The sequence below is a fragment of the Netta rufina genome (assembly GCF_964035555.1).
Source record: "Netta rufina genome assembly, chromosome: 2".
NCBI lineage: Eukaryota > Metazoa > Chordata > Aves > Anseriformes > Anatidae > Netta > Netta rufina.
In genome coordinates this window covers 68,845,746-68,868,089 of record NC_140124.1, presented here as the reverse complement: position 1 = coordinate 68,868,089, position 22,344 = coordinate 68,845,746, and the positions used below count along the sequence as shown (strand labels likewise).

At 44.2% G+C, this 22,344-nt stretch overlaps 1 protein-coding gene across 1 annotated transcript in view; it reads left to right on the top strand.

Annotated features, from left to right (window-relative positions):
* Positions 1–907: 907 nt before the first annotated feature.
* BMP6 (bone morphogenetic protein 6) overlaps positions 908–22,344 on the top strand; it is a gene marked incomplete at both ends in the record, with an annotated part of 88,749 nt that continues 67,312 nt past the window's right edge. Inside the window, one exon of the mRNA XM_084283243.1 lies at positions 908–1,349. Coding sequence (XP_084139369.1) covers positions 908–1,349 — 442 coding nt within the window. The remainder of the gene's footprint in view (positions 1,350–22,344) is intronic.

Genomic DNA, 22,344 nt, shown 5'->3' with positions numbered 1-22,344 from the left:
GGCTTGTTCCTTTACAGCAGGAGAACATTTGTCCCAAAACACACGTGTGGATCAGTACTGCATTGATCAGTGACCCGAAGGGGGTCATCTGTGCTTAGTGCGTGTCCTGTGCTAAGTTCTGCCGGGTGTCCTCGGAAAAGGGACCTGACGCACCCGCTCACCGCAGGATGTTTTCAGACGAGCAGCAGCCCACCCACCTCCGTAACAAACAACCCGCGTTCCCTAAATCTTGCGGACAGGAGGAACGAGCCGCTTTTCCCCGTCACCCCATTTACTTTTATTCCTCCGAGCGAAAAATCCCCGTTGGTTTCGGGGGGGGGGGGGGCAGCGCTGCTCAGAGGCTCCGGGGGCGCAACCTGCGGCCGGCGCCCACCTCCCCGGCCCCTTCCCCGTTCCCCCCGCCCCGCTCCGCCCCGGGGCCGCGCTACCTGCGCCCTCTGCGGCTCCCCGCCCCGGAGGAGCGGCCGCCCGCCCCGGCGAGAGGCGGGGGCGCTGCTGATCTGCCTCGGCCGCCTGTAGCCCCGGTCCCCGCGGGCTGGCTTGAGCAGGGCTGCAGCCTGCGGGAGGGGAGCCCCTCGGCTGCAGCGCGGAGAGGGGGCAAAGTCCGCTCTTCGTCCTCAGCATCACCCTCAGCATCCTCGCCTTGCTTCCCCGACGGGCATGGCGAGCTGAGCCGTGTGCCCAGCAGCCGGGCCGGGGGGCAGCCCCCCGGCTCACCTGAGCGGCGATGAGCGGCGGAGGGGGGGCCGAGCGCTGAGCCCCCCTGGCCCGGCTGCCCCCCGCCGGCCCGCGGCGTTAGGGTGTCGCGGGGGGCCGGGGGGGGTAGGGAGAGGCTGGAGGGCTGCGGGGAGCCCCAGGGGAGAGGGGGGAAGCGGGGAGCTCGCCTGCCTCCGCCCGGCCCGGCGCCATGCCGCGGCGGCTGGCTTGGCTCTGCTGCTGCTGCTGGGCAATGCTGCTGCTGCTGCCGGGCTCCTGCCGCTCCGCGGAGCCCGCGGAGGGAGGCAGCCTCGGGGAGCCGCCGCAGCCTCCTCCCGCAGCCTCCTCGGGCTTCCTCTACCGGCGGCTGAAGTCGCATGAGAAGCGGGAGATGCAGCGGGAGATCCTCTCCGTCCTGGGGCTGCCGCACCGCCCGCGCCCGCCGCCCCGGCAGCCTCCGGCCCCGGCCCCGGGGAGGCTGCCGGCGGCTCCGCGCTTCATGCTGCGCCTCTACCACGCCCTGGCAGAGGCTGCGGAGGGCACCGCGGCTGCGGAGCGGCGTGGTCGCCAGCCGGTGCCCGTGCCCGTGCCCAGCGCGCAGGACAGCGCCTTCCTCAACGACGCCGACATGGTCATGAGCTTCGTCAACCTGGGTGAGTGGAGGCTGCGCGGGTGCGGAGCAGGGGGGTTTGCGCGGCCGCGCAAGTCCTCGCCGGGGATGCGCGGCGAGGGGCCGGAGGGTGGGAACGGAGTGGGGCGCGCTGGGGTTGCGCGGGGCTTGCCGCGGGGGAGGGCGAAGCATTCTTCCGCGCCCTCCGATGTTGAGCAGCCAAAGGTGCCCAAACAGAGAAATAATAATAATAAATCATTAAAAGTTGCATTTTTGCTGTGATGGTAACACTCAGAGCCCTTTGGGGCTAAAAGCACTCCTCCCGGGTTTCCGTGCACAGCCGCGGGAGTGCAGGTTGCACCGATGTTCCCGGAGCTGGGGCAGAGTGCCTCCCCTGCTAGCCCTTGCTGTCCCTTTCGTCTCCTTTGAGCCGTCCGAGCTAGTGCGGGGATGAATACGTGACTCCGTGTCAGCTGTTCTGGTGCTCAAGCCCGGGAATGTGATAGAAATCTTGAAATAATTTCTGCTAGACGTCAACCTGCTCTTCAAACAAATCATGCTGTCAGCATGTTGCTGCTGCGAAGGGCTCCGAGGTGGGAATTTCAGTGGGAAAGCCATTAAGCTTTTTACTTGAAGGAGCCCTGAATGCTAGTCTGCAATTATAAGGAAACAGTGTAATTAGATTCAGCCTAATGCGGAGAATGAAAATATTTCAGTTGGCAAATTGTAGTTCCTTTTTTAGTGAATTCCTGTGAAGCTCGAGCGTCTCAGCAGTGAGTCGGCTGAAAACTGGATCTTTTCACCAGTGGTTGCAGAGCTGCAAGTCAGGCACCTGCAAACAGCTTGTGGTGTTTGACAGATACAAACTGGTGTGCATTTCATGTGTTTCCTAATCTAGAGCAAGGGTACGTCTCAGGAGTGGGAAATCCATCCGAGTTATCAGCACTGGTAGATGTGTTCAACAGCTCTGTACCATAGTATCTGTATTTAGAAAAGATGTAGCCTTAGTCCCTGGGGGTGGGAAATTTTTGTACCCGATGGAACTCCCTGGGCAGGTCAGAGGTGCATCCCCTGTGCTGTGTTTTCTTTGCTGCTTTTGAGTGCAGCGTCCTGAAACCAGCTGGTAGCAAAGCCAGCAGAGTCTGTGGCTAGCTCAGCCCCTGAGACACGTGGAAATAGCGTGTGGATTTTGCAACCAGAGAGCAGGTACCTCTGTGCTCCCTTTTGCTGCGCTGCTCCCCTCCCAGCCTCTCCAAATCTGCCTGTCCTTCGGGCAAACAGAGCTGCTGCCGGCGTCTCTCTCCTTTGTCCTGGGGACTTTAGAGACCCGTGCATGGAGCACGTGATTTTAGTAAGCACGGCATCGTCCCTGTAGCTTTCTGTGAGCAATCCCCACAGCAGTTTTCTTGAGGGGTGCTTGGCAAAGTGCCGGGCAGTTCCTGGAGGAGCTGATTTCAGGGAGAAATTTGAGCATGGGGTGTTTTTAGGTGTTAGCACCCAGCTTTATATAGCATCTGGCAAGCAGTATTAAACAGTAGACCTGAAAGAATTTGTTTCTTTTGAAAATAAATGTATTCATACGATTCATATCAGTTCTAATAATTTCTATCTAGACACTTATGTAACAACAAGGAAAATTATTCATGTAATGTAGTAAAATCGCGCAATTGAAATGCTGGTTAGGAGTTTCAGGAAGTATGAATCAACTGCAGAAATTTCTCATCAACTTCCAAGTTCCGAGTCATAAACCGTAATGTCATTGAACATGATTGTTTGTTACCAATGTGCTTGCAGAGCAACTGACTGAAACCAAAGAACTCTTCAGTTGTTCTCTGCAGCTCCTCTGACTTGCCAGGGATTTTTTTTTTTCTTCACGTGTGTATGAAATTATTGTTTCCAACAAACAATAATTCATGGCAGAAGACTAGAGGAAGCCAGAAGTTATACTGTGATATGGAAACTGAAGGTGCAATGGGTGAAAACCAGCCTGTGATCTATTGGAGTGGTTTATTAGGATGTAGTCTAGAAAACGCAGACATGGATGGTGGGGACCAGAGCAGAAAGGGAAGAGCCCTGCCCCTCAAGGACACTGACTATTCCAGGGGGGTGTATGCCAAGCAATCCTAAAAGCTTACAGCTTAAGTGTCCTTATAAGCAAATCCTGCCAGAAGGATTTTATTTATTTATTTATTTAATTTATATTTCTGCATGGGGTCAGGCCTCCTATAATGACTTGCATTTGGTTATAATCAGCTTCTGAATAGCTGTGTCCATGTTCAACCTTAAAGAGTTGTTTTTCTGTTACTGAGGTGACAAGCTACCGAAGAGATCTCAGTGGCCCTTGCCATTTTCTCAGAACCAGAGGTGTGTGGTATTATTTGAGTATACCTAACACAGATTGCCTTGAAGGTGCGTGTGGATGAAGGAAGCATGTAGATATTGGGGAACTACTGTAGATATTGGGGAACTACTACTCTACAATCTTCAAAGTGTAGAGTGTGGGATTTGTCTTGCATACCTAGTGATGTCTGCACTGTTGTATGGACTTGTGAGATGTGGTCAATAATTCCTTGAGGGGCTAACTTCAGGGAAACTTGGAGAATTCAACATTCCTAGGATATATATAGCACTTTACTTTGTTAGGCACCTGGGAAGCAGTACCAGGGAGTATCATAAGTGTCTGTTTCTGTTGCAAGTGAAAACACACAGAAGATTCAAACCAGTTCATATAATTTAGAGAATAAATTTAATTTGTCAATCTAGATATCAAAACAGATTTTGATAGAAATTACTGGCTACCCCAGGTAAACCTGCTTCCTGTTATGGGAAGATGATCCCCAAAGTATCTAATTTCAGGCATTTTAACTGGGACGAGGCACTCAAATAGTGCCTATTTCTTTCCATTTCTCTCATAGGAAGCCTGAATATCGAGTTCAGATAGAAACATCTGTGTTTTGGATCTCTCTATTTGAGGTTTATCAGATCAACCCGGGCACCAAAATTCTGTGCCAAGGGAATGGTTGTACAGCAGGGGCTGAGGTGCTGGAGGGTGTGTTATGGATCAACGAATATCCTCATGAAACCGTTCCTCTTCAGGAACATCCCTGATCTAAATGTGGCACAGGCACATCTTGACACAGTGCTTTTTTTGGGGAAGAAAAACGTGTTAATATTTCCTATTTGACTAGTATACCTTCCTCACGGCACCTAGTAGGGTTAACTCTTCTTTATCCTCTAGGTATGACCTGGGGTTGGTATGGATATTGCTTTTTGAGAGAGTTATGCTGGACTGAGGGCTAGACTCAGGCAAGTGTCCTGTTTTTCTTCCAAGGCTGCTCTAGTGAGAGATGTATCAAGTCCCTCACAACAAATGCCTGCTCTCTAAGTCCAGGGAGATGAGGAAAGAGGAGCCACTATTCAAACCAAACTGCAGGCATGGGCCGGGGGCTGTGACTGATCTGATGTCCCCTTGGTTTCCTCTGAATCGTCATTGCTGAAGTGAAAGGGAGATGTTCTCTGGTCCCTGTTTCACTAGCTGATGCCTTTAGAGAGTGGTATGTGCAATTCATAACAGCAGAAACAAGACTCTGGAAGGCTTTTCTAATTTGACTGTTAACAGAATTACTCCCTGTGTAATGGGAGGAACAATCTTGATCAAAACTGAGAAGCTTATCTGGTCTCTTATCCTTGTGATTCCCTATCCAGGCAACCACACTGAGAAGAATATGTGTGCTTCCCCTAAGAAGGGGGAAAAAAAAACACACAATAACCCAAATCTAGGGCTGTTGACAGCCAGATAACAATGCAAGCAAAGTCCAAACTAATCCAAATTCGAGGGACAACTACCATAGAAAACACACTTTTGAGTTGTGATGGCTGATTATCCGCAGTATTGCACATTCCTGTTGCTGCCTAACAGCATGAATTCACTGTATCACTTTATTTCTGGGAGAAAATGCTCACACCTATATGTCAAAAGACCCACAGGTCTCTTGGAAAGATTTAGGACAAACCCAAGGAAAACCCAGATCATCCCTGAAGCTTTTCTGCATTATTTGAGTTGTGGCCATGTTAAAAAGCTTCTTAAATCTTCGAATCCCCAAAACCCAGGCAATTACTGTCTTCCCTGCCAATGTAAAGTTTGCTGTACAAATTCTCTCTCTCGGCTTGCCTACAAAGCAGCAACTTATGGATGTGGTGTCTTCTAAATCATCTCTTCATCTCTTTTGGCAGCCTGCACTATCCAGATTTCTTTCTAGGAACAATCTTGCATAAATCCATGGCAAGCACTTATGCACAAGCACCATGACTTTTCATGGGAAGGAAGCAGGACTCCATGTTCATTTCTAAAGCAGTTGAATTTTTTTCTTCTGCAGCATTTGATCAGCCTACCTGTCTTATTACATGCTATCATGCTTGGTGTTGGGGGATATGGAATTCAGCAACCAAGATGTATCAGGGACGTGGCGTGATTATAGTGACGGGACCTTACCATTCATACTGTCATCCCATCTGTTTATACTCTTGGCCGCATGTTGTAAAGGTCAAGACATCTACTCACAGGGAATAACTGGAGTGTGTGATGCTGTGTATCTGACTGTGCTGCCAGCTGGCTGTGTAAAGCCTCGCTCTCTCGGCATGCGAGCATCCTCCTCCACGTGTGTCCAGAGCAGGCCAGTATTAGAAATCATGAAGCTGATGATGGGAATAAGCTTACTGATATCTGCCAAGACTAGTGTGCTGGGTTTTGATGCCAAGACAGATCCCAAGTGTCAGAGAGCAGCCTTATATTAGCTGTTCAACTGATGCAGCTCAAGGTCCTCATGTATGTCATCTTCCTGAAGTCTCTGCTTGCTGGCTGCCTGCTGGCACGTAGCTGACTGATGACAGGATTAAAGAAAAGGCAAACAGTCCGCTGTCATCCTTTGATTGCTCTTTCCCTTTTTAGAAGGACTTTTTAGGAGTCCTTAGCTCCTTCAGGCTATAAATTTGGGTGACTACAGGAATCCTTCTGGCTTTGGACAGATGTGTGGCTCCAGGAGAAACTGCTGATCAAAATCTGCAGTGTCGAATTTGGTGGAGGGCCACATTTGTATCCAAGCAGTATATCCAGGTGTCAGTGTCATCCGGACTGAGCTATTTGAACCAGATCACGTGGGATTAGCCAGGACTATTCTCTATCTTCTGAAAGCTTTTTAGAGCTTAAAAATTTACACTGTCCTAAATGTGGGTGAGGGAAAAAAGATAAAAAAGCAATTGTAATTAGAAAAAGTAAGTATGTGCCAAAGTGGTCTTGATCAATTCAAGACAAATTTTGTACATGTATGTAAATAAGAAGTTGCACTTTGGTATACAAACCTAGGTGTGTGTGTTTGTTTATTTTGAAAATATGAAAGCAGCATTTCCTAATTCTTCTTGCCACTCAAATAAAGCTGAAACCAAACTGCTTCTTTAAGAAAGGTGCTCTTTTCAGAGCTTCCCTTCAGCTGAATGTTTCATCAGCAAATTACCTGGGCAGCCATCGTGGATGTCCTGTGATCAGCCCCTGCAGGGAGTTCTTGCTGCAGGCTTGTGCCTTTGCCAATGAGCTGCATGTCCTTGCTCAACCTGGCCTAGCACATCGTGGTGGTGACGCTCTCTCTCATAGTTTTAAATATAAACTTTTAAGTGGTGTTTGTGATTTAGGAGGAAGGAAGGTGGTATTTAGACTTTCCATGCTGTGGAGGCATGATTCTTTTTAAGTCATCTTGCATCATTGCTAACCCGTGCAGCGTTAGAGGAAAGTACGAGTTACTTGAGACATAAACAGTACCATTGTGTGTTTCTGCTGTTTCCCAGCAGTGGCACAGCAGTGCTCTTAAGTACGCTCCACCTACCAACAGATTAGCATTTCCGTTTGGCCATTTCTGTAGTGATGTGAAACAGAGAACAGTCAGTATAGGGATCTTCAAAAGCCACCTGGGCAGCCTGCTCTGGGTGGCCCTGCTTGAGCAGGGGGTTGGACCAGGTGGCCACCAGGGGTCCCTTCCCACTTGAATGCTTCTGGGATTCTGTAGTATTGCATGGATGGGAAAATCACTCGTGGTTAAGAGAGTCCCATTTGCTTTAGCAGGCATCACACCAGTGTGTGGGAGACCAAGGTCCAGAAAGTCTCTTCTGTGTGAACGGTTTGGAGGGTGATGCTGGGTCATCCCAAAGTTTTCTGTTTGATGTGTGGAGAGGGCGATCTAGGCTGGGACTCACCAGCTTTGATACATGTGAAAACTGGCCAGTGACTTGTTTCTTTTGACCTTTCATGGCTGGACAAGGAGGAGGAGCCTCCTGCCTCCTCCCAGGGAGCTCTGCGGCCCTGTGCCTTGCACCTGGGGCTGGTTCCCAGGATGGTGGCTTTTTTGGGAGGGCATAGGGATGCAGCTGCTGCAGAGGCCTTGCAGGGAAAAATAAACCAAAAATGCTTAATTAAGGGAGCTGAGCCTTGCTGGGATTGCAAGGGTGTTTGGTGGGTCATGCTGTGGTTTGATTTATAAAACCCACTTTGGACTGGGGCCAGTATTTCCTGAACTTTCAATTAGTTAGATTCCAAGGCCAGGAGACAGCAACATAGGATTGGGTGGGTTTTAGGGTGTGGATTTTATTTATATATATATAAATACACACATATATAAATATATATATATTATACATATACATATAAAGTATACGTATATATTATACATATATCTAAATACATATATATTTTTTTATATATAAATACACATATATAAATATATATATATATTTGTGATGGCATAAGATGATTTTTGTTTTGTTTTTAAGGGCACAAAGATTTTGACGGAACTGCCTGCAGCTCTCTCTTTCACATTGCAATGTTCATCATAGCACAATGACAGAATTGAATCAGTCATAGCAACAGTGGGATTTTTTGGCAAAAAAAGTATAATGTAGACAGAGCTGAAGTGTTCTGCTAACTAAAACAGTAGCTGTATTTTAAGAGAGCTAGACATGACTGTTTTGATCCAATGTGGTGTTAATCACAAGAATACATAAATGCTTTCCTGTGAACTTTCCCCTTAAAAATATCCAATGATATCACCTGATGTTTTGCACGAATGCTCAGTATAACCAGAATTTAGAACAGCTGGCTCCATGTAAACTTGGAATATTCATAGGTCAAATATTAGTGTATAAATAAAAACATTTTGAAAATGAAAACAGAAGCGCAGTATTTGAAATACACTCAGTGTGCAGATGTACTTCAGGGCTTGAATAGCTTTACAAATTAATCAAGGCATGGTTAACACTTGTTCTGAAGAAGTTAAATTTCCTGATAGTAAATGAGAATGTGTTTTTCAAATGGTATTCCAAAGATGTGTCGCACCATATAATTTAATAGTTATTTGCAGTAAGGAAGACATATGAATCAACTGCTTGAAACTCCCATGTAAATAAGATGCATTTGATCAAACTGAAAACTTACTGGGGTGAATGGAGAGCCACATTTTTTATTTTTTATTTTTTTTTTATCAGGTGCAGGCTGTAAAATATGCTGTGTTTAAAACACAAAACTGTGCTATTTCATGTAAGTGCAGAGGCAACATTCTTATCTTGTCATTTACTGCATTACGTGTGCGTGGTGCGTATGGTCAAGGTATTAGACACTGTGTTTGTGTAAGGGCTAGGGGGTGACATAATGTCTATTGAAGTGTAGTCGTTTAGCTTCACACCAGGCAACAAGGATCATGTAAAAAATGAGAACAGATTAAAGCTTGTGGGCAGGCTGTGATATTCACGCCCATAAGCAAAGAGGTGTTGGCGAAAGGGGTCTGTAGTTTTTGTCTGAAACGGAGGAGCCGTATTGCATCATTGTGTCTCCTGACCGCTGTTCCCTGGAGTTTCCAGAACGCTTAAGAGATGAATCAGGGAGAGCAAAACTGTACACAGTCAATCCCAGTCCTCTTACAGGGAATAAAATTGTCCAAATTAGTTGGAAAAAATGTTGAACCATAACAAGCATCTACAAGACGCAAAATACTTGTCTGCCTTCGTCTTCGTAAACTGTGTAATAAAAGCTGTTTAGACATGAACGTGTAGTCTAACTTCCGTATTTTTCAGACCTCATTAAAAGTATGTAGAATAAGGATCTTTACTGGGGGATAAAGAAGTGGATGGGGCTTTATTTCTGCTTAAGTACAGGTGTGATAGACTCTCAGAATAATTTGCGGTGGAAGGGACCTTAAATATCATTTAGTCCACCCCCCTGCCATGGGCAGGGACGTCTTCCACCAGATCAGGTTGCCCAAGGTCCCATCCAACCCTGGTTTGAACCTACTTCCAGGGGTGGGGCATCCACAACTTCTCTGGACAGCCTGTTCCAGTAACTCACTCCCTTCATCCTGAAACATTTTCCCCTTATATCCAAAGCAGATTAAGCCCATCTCCTCAATACATTTGCATGCAAGACCTAGAGGCTTTTCCACCAGCTTTCCCCTGACCTTCCTCAACTTGCCAGGGTCAGGCTTGGCTCCCCTAGGGTCCCAGCAGTAGAACACCCTCTGGGTGCCACAGGCTGGAGGGGATGCAAGGCTCTGTCCTGCAGAGGGGTAGCATACAGACATCCTCGTTTACCCAAGAACTGGGGATCAAAGCTTACGTCTCAGGCATGTTCCTATGGGTTAGTGAAGAATGTTGAGCAGTGATTCACCAAGCCAGGCTTTTAAAATCTCAGTAACAGCCATGAAGAACCAGAAGATCCAAAATCCCAGTTACATACATGAGTGAAAGAAGATGTGTGCTTATTTTTAAGCATCAAATTCATAATGAATGAACAGGATCGATTCAGCAATAGTTCCTGTCATTAAATATGTTTTTCTCATTGCAGTGCATGACTCAGCTGTGCACGATCTTTAGTGCAATATGGTGGGAGCATGGTTCTAAAAGTTAAGCTAGTTACGTAATTTGTATTTGGATATCTGTACAAAGATTTGATCTGAAAGTACAGAATCCAGGTATGTGATTGAAATGATGAAGTCTAGAAAATAAACCCTTCATTTTAGAAAAGCAGCAGTCTCTGTTGCCCACAAACCAGCATCCTGAGACCGCATTTCAGGCATGCAGACCCTTTTACTTAATTATTGTAACATCAAACGTCTTCAACATGAAAGGGACAAAGCAGTGGCTATGCAAGATAATGACTTGTTTATAAAAATAATTTAAACAGCATATGAAAAGAATAAACATGCATGTCCTGCCAAAATTCACTGTATGTTCTGCAAGCTTTAGTGATTGTGAATCTCTTGGCTTGCTCTTTCAATCTCTTTTTTGTTAAAGTGTCGTTCCCCCCCCCAACCTCGTCCCCGTCCCCCCCCCAAAAAAAAAAAAAAAAAAAAAAAAAAGAAGGGAGAGAGGGAGAGGGAGGGAATGAGGAAAGGAGGGATACAAAAAAAACTTAAGGAAGTTCCTGCTTAGTATGCTATGGAAGATAGCTGGAGAGAAAATGTTTGCTGAATGCAGGGCAAGAGATATTTTCACTTCAAGATGTCTGTATTTTGTCTCTAGCATGTGATGGTTTTTACACTTTAATGACTGTAGCAGCCATCCTCTCCAAAAATGTTCCATTCTGCAGGATGTGGAGGCCTCCTTGCCTGTTATACAATGCAAGGATACAACCATCTTTTATCCAGGGCCTGAAAACACTTCACAAGCATCGAAGTCTTACAGTGTGCTCTGACTAATGTCAATGGCCATTATACTCATTTTCCAAATGGTTGAATGGAGGCTCAGAGGGCACGACCAGACCAGGGGGCTGTGATGAGGTCCATGAGGTTCTTGCTCATGGTCCTCTGATCTAACCATGAAACCACATCTCTGGCCTGGCAGGCCCCCAGGTGGCTCGCACAGTACACTCTTATTTGGCAAAACCCATCCTCCCCCAGGTTGCAGCATCAGTTATCTGGAGACCACGGCTTCTCACTTTACATGTGCTGTGGTCCTCCCTGATGGTGAACCTTCCTCACCAGTGTTGCACAATGTTCTGTGGGCACCCTCCCTCAGGGACACAGCTCTTCAGCCGTGCTTGTAAGCAGCTTGGCTTTTGTATCACCTCCTGCTTTTATGGGTGCTCTCTGAACACAAATATTCACCATTTGTCCATTTGTACCTGACATGTACTATTTGCCCTATCCTGTGTAGTACATGGCATGGGGCAGAGGTGGGCTTGCGTGGGCATGAGCACAGCTGGGCCACCCTGAGTCTGTCCAGGAGGGGAGGGATTTGGGGGCATCTCCTGCCCTGAGCTCTCCCCACTTTTGACAGTTTTCTCACAGGTTACTAATATTGTCTGGGGAGCTAAGATTATGTTTGAATGCAGTTCTATTTTTAATGTCTATCGAATTAACAACAGTTGAACCTTTTCTGAAAATAGCTCTGTTTTTATGTGTGTGTTGAAGCTCTGGTACATAGGCATAGGCTAGTGTCCAAAAGGATTTCAACAGGAAAGATGAAAGAGGTCACAGGCTGGCATGATTTTCACTTGAAAATGTTGGAGAACCTAGAAAAGGTTTGGTTGACTTTTGTTAACATGAAGGCAGTGAAAGGGTTTTTTTTAGGTAAAGCAATATCCATGCTGCAGGGAGGCTAAAAGTAGGTGTTCTGAGTTAACTGATAGTTTTGTTAAAAATCTCTGAAAAAAAAAACAACACAGTGTAATGGCTGAAGCCCTTATAATAACTCCTTTATGTTGCAGGAGCTATTGAAGTTGAGTCCGCCTGATGCTTTTGCTATCACTAGTCTCAGTAAAAATAATTTTATGGGGTCCCAAAACATTCTGTTGCTTCTGGCAGCCGTTGAGCTGGCAGCTCAGCTTCACTGGGGCTTGAAGAGATAGTTCATTAATTCATGGCACTTTCCAGAATAAACATGGCAAACCTCCTCTGAAATAACAGACATTAAATCCTCCTTGTCACTCAAGACCCCACATTTGTCTTCAGAAAGGGGCAGTGAAAGAAGCTGTCCATCTCGTAATGAATGAGAAAATAAATAGCGGATGAATTGTGCATTGTGTCATGCTTGACATGGCAAGACTTCGAGTAGAATAACAACAAACCTTTCCTCGTGTATTTTCCCTGTTAAATGTGGACCTGAACTAAGCAATGCCCACTAGGCAGGCTATCAGACAGAATAAATATCGCGGCTGTCTGGCAGAGATGCCCGGTGGGAACTGCAGCCTGCTTTGCCCCTGCTGTGGGCTTGCTCTCTGACCCCAGGTGCTTTGACTCATTTGGGAGGGTGGATTTCAGCACCTCTCCGCTTTGGGTCTTCAGAGACTGGGCTCCCTCGTTTTTTGGCACTGCAAGGTTTCCAAAGGTTGCTGTGAGGCTGGGTTGCTCTGAGTGCACAGATGTTTTGTGAAGCTTGTTATTTTCTATGTTGGAGGTTATGAGTCAGATTACTGTTACCAAAATGTTTATGTGAAATCATTTCTGAGTCATATATTTGCATCATATACAACCTGTCTGACAATCAAAACATTCAGCACTCAGCTAATGATTATACTAAGTTTTCCAACACTCTGCTCCAGCATAACATAATTACGCAGCAAAGTGCAATATATTACTTTGACAGCGTTCTTCATATGTCTTGTGATGTCAGAACATCATAATTGCTATTATTTGAAATTGTCAGATAAATATGTACTTTGTTTCATGCAACAAAGTTAAAAATAGGGAGATGCAGTCTCTCAGAAATGAAATGCCCTGCAACTGTTCCCAGAAATGTGCTTTATTGGTTCCCAAGAAAACATAAATTTCATAAAGTTTCATAGTACTTTTAACCGTGTTCTCTCCAATGGGGTGCATGATTAAGGTTTGGTGATGAACTAGTGGACAGTTTTGAATATTTGCATGGGGAAATTGTTTGAATACCAGGATTTCAGCAGCTGGTCAGAAGGCTGTTTGATAGTTTCTGTATGACACAGTTTATAAAATGGGACTGGAGTGTTTGTAGCAGCGTGGAAGACATAAACAGTCAGTAAACTACAACTTGATGCATGCTGTGTTTATCTGTTGTGTAAGTTCTAGCATAAATATGGGTCACTTGCAAAAATACTCTGAATAATTAGGGCAAACATTTAAAAATATATTTACCTTCATGCATGTGAGAGCTAGGGCAGGACTGTTCATTGTTGCAACCCAGTAAGTCCAGTAACTCTTTTTTAAGTGTCTATCATAAAATGGGACAGGGAAAAACCAAACCTCTCCCCAGCTCGGTTATAAGAAAAGTGTCAAGGAGATTAAAAATACATAAGGGCACAGGACTGCTTGTTTATTTGTTTTTAAGTAACTTTCTGTTAAAAATCATGTGGATTTTGAAGTGGAAAATGGTTCTAGGACTGACTTGTCTGAAGTTTGGCTAACAGTCTTTTGGAATTGGCTTTTGGAATTGGAATCCGGCCAGTTATGAGTGTGAAGGGCACTGACAGGTCTCTCTAAGTATAAAATATCATTGGATTTCATCACTTTTACTGAACTGGCATGGTGCAAAATGCAGGATGGATTATGATGACATTCTTTATGTTTGTAGTGAAAAAAGCATGAACAATACAGTAGTGGACTTCCTTGGCTACAGGTGTCTTAACCATGCTTAGCAATCAGGGAGCCCGCATTTGGAGCTTCCCCATGCAGTAACAGCAAGCACCATCTTTGCTTATCTGCTCTCCTTGGCCAGCGTCAGTGGCAAATACATAATTGGACTATGAGGACCAATATATTGTGAAGTGTAGTGGAAAATGCCAAAAAAAAAATTCAGTTGGATAAAGTCCATTTGTCCTGTGCTAATTTCTAGCCCTGTAAACAAACACAGCTGCTGAGCATAGAATCAGTGCTCAGAGTGGTTAAAAACAGTGATGCATTGCTAGTGAGATCACAGCAGAAAAAATATGTAACATATGAGGCTGCAGTAAGGATCAAGACTATCCTCAGCTCTGATTAATTGTTTCTGTTTTCCTCTATTTATGATGCTGTTGGATAACTAGAATGCAACGATGACTTTTTAGTTGCCAGGCCATTTATTCGAGACTGTCAGAGTACTAAGTATTGATGAGCCAGTTGTGAACTTTTAGTAAAAGGGTCTGAATTGGTGACTGAAGGCTTAACAAATGTATACACATATATTTTATATTTCTCTTTTTCATTTTGATATGTCATCAGTTTGGTCATCCGGGCTTTATTATTTGTTTATAAATATAATATAATTTATTTATAATATTGTTTATTATTTATTTATAAATAAATTTATTTGTCTGTTATTTTGTCATTATTAAAATGCCTTTTGGAACCCTGCAGAACGTGGGGCAAAGCCTGCTATGTCGTTGGCAAATACAGCGGCACTTACACTGTAATTTGTCTTGTGGCACAGTTACATGTTTTGACATCCTTGAGCTGACTAATTGCTCTGGGGAAAAAAAAAGTAAGAAACAGTCTTGGTTGCTGTAGTACAAAAGACAGTTTCCAACCTCTTCTGTCCATCACATCAATTATTTAGTCGCTGCTGTACAGTCATCCCAAAACCTAGCACAGTGGGGCTCCTATAATTTGCATGACATCATATTGTGCATCACCTACCCTCACCTAGGATTAAAGAGATCTCTTTTCCTCTGTCACTTTGAGAAAAGAGAAGTCTAAAGGAGATAGATAGTTCAGGTGGAAAGTAAAGGAGAATAGATAAGACAGAATATAAATCGCTAAGTATAACTTGTTGGAGGAGTTAAGGAATCATCCTCCGGTGGTACCTGTGAGGGCTTTTTGTCAGGAGGTGTGCCTGGTCCTTGACCGGCTTGGCTTCATGTGTCTTGCTGGGAGGATGTATGCTTTGCTCAGGGCACTTGCAAACAAGGCAGGTTTCTGTTATTTCCTGGCTTTCTGTTGCTTGTCCTTTCCGGGGAGGCCAGTTGCCTAGAAGACCCGAGAGTGGCAGATTGTCAATTGTCTCTTTCCTCAAATCTATGCATGTTTTGCAAACATAAAATCTTGTGTGAAATAGAAGTCTTCATCTGAGCAGCTCCAGTTCGAAAGTTTCAGGGATTTTGTAGCCATCTGGGGCTTTACTTCAAATTACATGAGGTGTTTTGTTGTGTACTTCCCATGGCATGTAGTGGTGTCACCCTCTTCAGAAGCCTCTTTGGTCTCAGGAGATAATTGGGTGTTCAACTTGCTGCTCACTCAGTTGTGCTATCCTGACTTCTGTCATGTCTACAGAACATGACCAAGGCACTTCAGTGGCCCAGGTTTCTAGAAATGCTCTTTGTTGTTGCCCCTGCTAAACCATATTCTGGTGTGGAGAATTTAATTCTTGAACTGTCAGTCTGGCACTTTCCATAAACACTAAATTGACTCAGAGTGGCTAGGTCTAGTGCTATAAAACATACCGTTCAGGTCTTACTGCCAAGAAAAAAAAAAAAACTGTAAATAGCAGACTTACAGCATAGGGGCTCATTTCTGCATTTATGCTTTTTACATTTCCATTTTTGCACCAGCCTGGCAAGAAGTTAACTTAAATGTCAAAACTATTTTTATGTAAATATATGCATTATTGAATCTCTTACTCATAAAGCAAATACTACTTTAAACCCACACAAAACAGCTGAAGCTATATATATTTTCTCACTACTGAATTTGGCTTTTAATAACTTGGAGTTGACTGTCCAAAATAAAGTTAGGAATCAAGAGCACTTTATTTTCCAGCTAGCAACATACGTATTCTTGGCTTTGGACTGTACCAATTTGAGATGGAAGAAAACTTGGATTTGTACGACAGGTCCTCTTAGCAATTAGGGGGAGAGAGAGAGAGAGGGAGAGAGAGAGAGAGAGATCATGATTAAATAAACATGTTATTTTTAATTTAGATAAATTTTCTAAAATTCTAAAAAGCTACAAGAATGTGAAGGAACAGTAAGAAAACTTGAAGGCTTTGATATTGACCAATGGCTTTCTAGCGTGTTTCTCCTGCTCAAAGTACTGCCTACTGCCAGATTCAGAGGCAGTAGTTTTAAAATCTAGTCCCATAGATTTCATTGATGCTATTTGAGGAGTTAGGACAGCAAAACCTGAACTTAGCAAGTACAAACAAAAACAAAGATGACTTTAGGGATTGTGCACTAAGCCCAGGTTATAATGACCTGGATGGAGATGTTCACTCTCATTCTTGGAATTCATGGCTTTTTTCCACTCCACGTATTTCCTTGTCCTACTGCCCTCCTCTCTCTGGGAAGTTACCTGAGGTCAGTATCAATTCCCCACTGCAGAAATTCATGCAGATGGGAAATTGTTCCAAAAAAAACCCCACCAAACCACTTGCCAGTGCTCTATCATAGTCTCCTGGTGGGACTCCTTGCTACCTCTCACACATTCAGAGTTAAAGCAGCCATAGCAGAGCTGCATGTTCATTTTGCCTTGGTCTCTGCTGCTGTCAGGACTCCCCAGGCATCTCCCACTATGGCCTTCATGTTTGCTGGGACCTGAAGAAACAAGGTGGAGGGAGTGGGGAATCCCCTGCAGAATCGCATGTGGTCTGTCAACCCAGATTCGATTTGGAAGGTTTTAAGTTAGTTATCCAGACAGCCTAAGGAATTTCAGTCTGAACTCTTTGGAAACTACTGTCTTTGGGCTGCAGAGTACTCGTCTGTCACTATGTGTGACATGAAGTGTGCCCATTGCTATTTCTGCTCTTTCTGGTTGAATAAACCCAAGCTGTACTCAAGTAGAAAAAAATAATAAAAATAAAGTGCTGTTTGAGGCAGATGGGCTGTGAAAGCAGCCTGAGTTGTCTGAGGCTGGAGTTATAAGCATAACTGGGGAAAAACCCTTCAAGGAAAGCCTTAGACTGTCTGATACTATCACAGACTGAATTGAAAGACTCCACTGATGTCAAAGCAGATGCTGTGGTTGGTCACAAGTGGATCATGTACAGACAGTCACTGGAGCTGGTTTCTGACTTCATGGCCACAGAGAATGAGGAGAGAAATCTTGGGGGCAGGAGAAATGAGCTGGACTGGAGGAAAGTGTGTGCATGGGTCCTTGCTCTCATCCGTGCAGTTTTGGGGCAGGAAGAACACAAATGTGGGCTTGAAGGATGATGCCTGAGAGATCTGAATTTTCTAAAAATAACATTTCCAGCTGGATGAAACCACGGCTCTTGTTGATGAAGTTTTTGATGATTTTACCTCTTATTTCATGTCTCCTAGTTTGCATGATTCAGACCTGTGTAAACACTCATAACAGCATCTCATTGCCATGAAAGTGGAGCTGCAATGGAAGAGTCAAGGTTTACAGGGGCAAGACATTTACTATCTTCATTAGATCAACTGGTGGAGCTGAGAAAACAGGCAGGCTCTCCATCACAAAAGCCTTTTTGTTCATCAGATCTTCTGAGCCCTGTCCCCTTTCAGTATTTCCACATGGCATCCCCTGGCATCTCCCCAGGCAGCCGTGTGGTAAGCAGGCTCTGTCTGGAGGTGCCTGCGAGGGATGTCTGACAGAGCCGCCGAAGAGGAAATGGTGTTATTATGCTTTTCTTGTGATCTCCTTTTCTAGGAAAAATGATCATAATATTCTTTACTCTCTCTTGTTAAAAGCAGTGTGTGTTAAGAGGCTGTTGAGAGTAGGCTTGTCTGGGTTGTCTTTAAACACAAGCCTTAAGGAAAAACTGAAATAACAGATAAATAAAATGGTCGTGGTTTAGCTTACATCATAAATACTGTTTTCCTTTGTAAATACATTTTTGAAAGGTGAGGGGAAACCAATTACAATCAAGTTTAAAGTAAGCAGACTTTCCTATGTTTGACTGAGGCGTGTGATTCATCTTGACTGGTCTTTTTTTCGTTTTTAAGTCATTCTGCTTGTGCAACATTCATTCCCTAAGCTTATTTTGTTAACCTTGCCGCCTGAACAAATGAAATGCATGTGGTTGTCATAGGGTGTTCCTTTAATTAGGCAGCTGTTGGTCACAGCTGGGGGCATCTATATGTTCACTTGCCTCTATGTGTAGTCAGAAGAGAATTCATCCTGAGGGTTTGTTTTTTTCTCAGCCTTTGAACACTTTTTAAATTCTGTTTTGCAGATTATTTAGATAGACTTAAATGTCCTCATTCCACTGCTTTTGTATTTCTGTGTGTGCTTGGAGTGCAGAGCTAGTAAGCTAGGGAATAATAATTGGTACTTTCATTAGAGGCAATGGTGCACACAAAAAGCCCAAATCTGGGGAAGAAAGGTAAAATGATGTCACCAGCAAGGATCCTCAGGGCCATCACAGGCAACTGTATTGTAGCTCCACAGAAATCCTGCACATTTCTTGAAGGTCACAAGACTTGTACCTACCACCTACCCTGGAAGAAAACTAATAGCAAAGAAGTAAAAGACCCACACCTGCCGATATGGGGACATGCCCAGGAGCAGGAGAGATCAAGAAAGGTGCCTTAGGTCCTTCCAGCAGTAAAAGAGGTGCCGGGTGACGTCCCCAGGCACAAGGTGGACTGTCATCAGTCTTACCTGACAGCAAACTCTCCTTGTGTTTTGGTTTGAGGAGAATTTCCTTGCTGGCCTTAGCCCTTGCAGTCATTATTTTTGCCTGTTAGTCACTGTCAGTAACTCAGTAATTGTGTGCCAGAAGGCTCCTTTGCCATGAGATGCACTGAGGCTCTTCTCTAGTTGGGGTCAATCTTTGATGATTCACAGGTGGATAGAAAAAGCTATGGTCCAAACAAATTCAGTGAAAATGATGATTGTGTCCTACTTCATTGCATACTGACAGTGCTAAAAAATTTGACAGCTCTGGCCTTGTTTCAGTTTCAGCTTCAGTTTCTAATTTCAGGAGCTTCAGGAATAGTGGTCAATTAGGATAAAACATACCCTTGTGCTCAACGCAATTGGCTTCTTCTTAGGCAAATATAAAATTGCCAAGGAAAAATACTGGAGGTAGCTTGTAAGAGATGCAAAAAATGCAGGTTCTGTACATTGGCTATGGTGGAAGGATCAGCTTTTCCTGAAATTTGGCTTTTTGGCCTGACTTGTGACATTTACACTGGTATAACATATGATAATATTTGGAGAAGCACTGGCTGAATGTCACTGATCAGTAAAGATTTCGGACATGAGTGTTGGTTTAGGTGAAGTTTGAAATTATATCCTTATTGAATATTACTGAGAGTGAAGTTGACCTCAAACTCCATGTGAAATTATTTCAAATGATATGCTGTCAGTAAGTACCCTGTATCAAGGTAACTGGTTTTATTGAGATATTTCTCATGAACAAGATATATTTGAATGACAGTGATGGAAAATATAGAGCTGAACTGAAACAGCATTTAGAGGCTGTCTCTTGGATTACAATCAGTGAATAGTAAGGGCTGTTAAATAGATACAGAATTTCAGTGACTGTACTCTTAATAAAGAAGCAGCTAAATAAATATTTCAAGAAAATGATGAAGTCAAATTGCAATAAATTTTATTATTTAGTGCACTTTTAAGGCCCCAGGGCAGGAATATATCTGTATTCAGGAAAGCACTTAAGCACATGCTTTCCTGAATAGGGACAGTCTAAGGCTTGTACTTAAGTGCTTTCCTGAATGTGGGCCAAAGCCTTCTTCTAAGAGTTTGTTTTAAAGACACTCTTCCCTTAATTAAAACACTTGGTTGAGTTTAACAATTAGGTGTCAACTTGCTTACTGACATCCAGCAACTTTCTGGAACAGCAGGCGGGGGTGCTTTACAATGACTGAGGTCAGCAAGTGAAGACTGCTTCATCAGTTGACACCAGAAGAGGAAACTTAATTTTATGGGCTTCCCAACAGTTCCCTCTGGCTAGTGCTGGCAATCTAAAATAAATGGACAAGGCTCTGCCAATATGGCCCCAAACTGTTCAGAAGATCTGCAGTGGAACCAGCCTGAGCTTGGGGCTCTTGCCCATTGCAGCGCTGAACAATTTCTGCTGGTGCAGTTAACAGATGTGGTTTGGCCACTGTGAACCCCGCCAAATGTTTTGGTCTGTTTATGTAGACATCAGAGTTGTATTCAGTCATTCCTCACAAGCATCCAGTTGCTCTTTTTCTCAGTTCTGTGGGGTGGCTGGGTGCCAGTTGTACTAATGGCACTATTGGTTGACCTAGAGAAAGTGGAGTCAGAGTAATGCTATTTTTTCCCTTCTGCCCCAGGATCCTGGCTGGTCTGTATCACTATGAAATGTAGGACTGGAATGTTATTCAGTCCTCCTGGCCTTCCCCACTTCTGATGCTCACTGTTTTCTAACTGGAGGAGCAAGATGCTGAAGCAGGTGGGAAGTAGAAGTAGGACCCGGTCATGTTTCTAACAGCTGCTACTGACAGTTCAGTGTCCAGACCTGGCTTTGAGTGCTTTCTTGGTATTTACACTAGTAAGGATAAAAATTAAGCTCTTCTGGAATGCGGTGCTAAGAAGCCCTTACTTCCTGAGGATGTGTCCTTCAAGTACCTCCTGCTATGTCAGGTGAACATAGAAAAGTAATGTTTTTGAGCAGCTTGGAGCCAGATGAGTAACTTTTAGGAGAGGATTTCCCTACAGAGCCCACCCAAGGCCTGGCACTTTGGGCACCCCTGTCCAAAAGCCAGCTTGGAGAAGCACTGCAAGTGGTGTTAGGGCTCTTGTCTTGTAACAGCCTCAGCTGACCAGTGGAAGATGAAATTTACTCTTTGGTTTTCCTGGAGAGACAGACTTTAAATGAGGTGTGTATGTTCAGAAACACTATTATGTTTACTTTCTCTCCTCTTAGGTTCTCTGGGCCTACCCTTTGCCTTGTAACAAAAGCAGTTCAGTCCCATCCTGCTGCTTGGGTTTGGCTTCGTTGCTACTGTGGTTGTCATTTATGGCTTACTTTTATTTTCTTTGCTCCTTAGTTTGATATTTGTAATTGCAGGATAGCACACAGCAATCAAAGCCATTGTCTTTGTGTGAACGTCTTCCTCTAAGTCGTATCCGTGTAGTGTTTTCCTCCTGTTACAATACCTTTGCTTTGCATATCAGCATTTAAGTCCTGAAATTAACAGGTGCTAATCATGGCTAGCCTTGCATTTTCTCCCTTTCATCACCAAAGTAAATGGACTGAGGGGAGAGCAAATTCATGAGGCATTCACAACTGCTTCTGGAGAACATCCCCATGCAAAGCTCTGTGTGCTGTGGTCCCCTTCTTCTCTGTTGCCGGCTCCACCTTTCCCCTCTGGTTATAAGTTTCTGACTGAGTAGGGGAAAGGGACTGTCCCTTCTGGTATTAATTTTTAGGACCTGATGGAGAGATGGGGGCCCAAGTGGAACAAAGTTTTCTGTCATGAATTTGGGAAGACCTGAGGCTGCTCTTGGCAGTGTCCAGGGTGTAGAGAAAACGACTTAATGCCTTTGCTGTACTACCGCATAATAAATTGGACATGAGGTTATTGGGTTTGTCCAGTTCACTCAGCAAGGAGGCAAAGAACAGAGAAAGTAACCTTTGCAAAAAAAAAAAAAAAAATGCTTTAAGTTGTGGTAAGTAAAGACTGCAAATTGGATCCCTGATAGGTTGAATTTTCCATTTTGTGGAGAATGTGCCAAAATACTACAATAAAATACATTATGCATTTCCCCTGCCTTCCCATTGTAAAACTTGAGAATCATGGCGTATTAACCAAAACCAGATACATCCATCAAGTTTCCATACTCTGAAGCAGTATAGGGTGGGGTGAAGCTGGTATTAATAGGTCTATTCATCACAATAAATTTTCCTGGTAGATGTGGGTGGTTCAGACTCTGTGAAGAAATGGCTCAGAAGCCATCAGTCTCCACCCAGACGAGCAGGAATTTCTAGCAGGGAGTGTCCCACATACCGGTAATAAAAAAAAAACACACGATGGCTAACAGAAGAGAGTTTTCTTCAAGGGTTTTATTTTAATTTCAGGTGAGCTGAGAATCAGTTTGCACCAAGATTCATTTTGGTTTCACAACAGTTTTCTGCTATGATTTGCCAGTCATTGGTCTGTGCTCCATAGG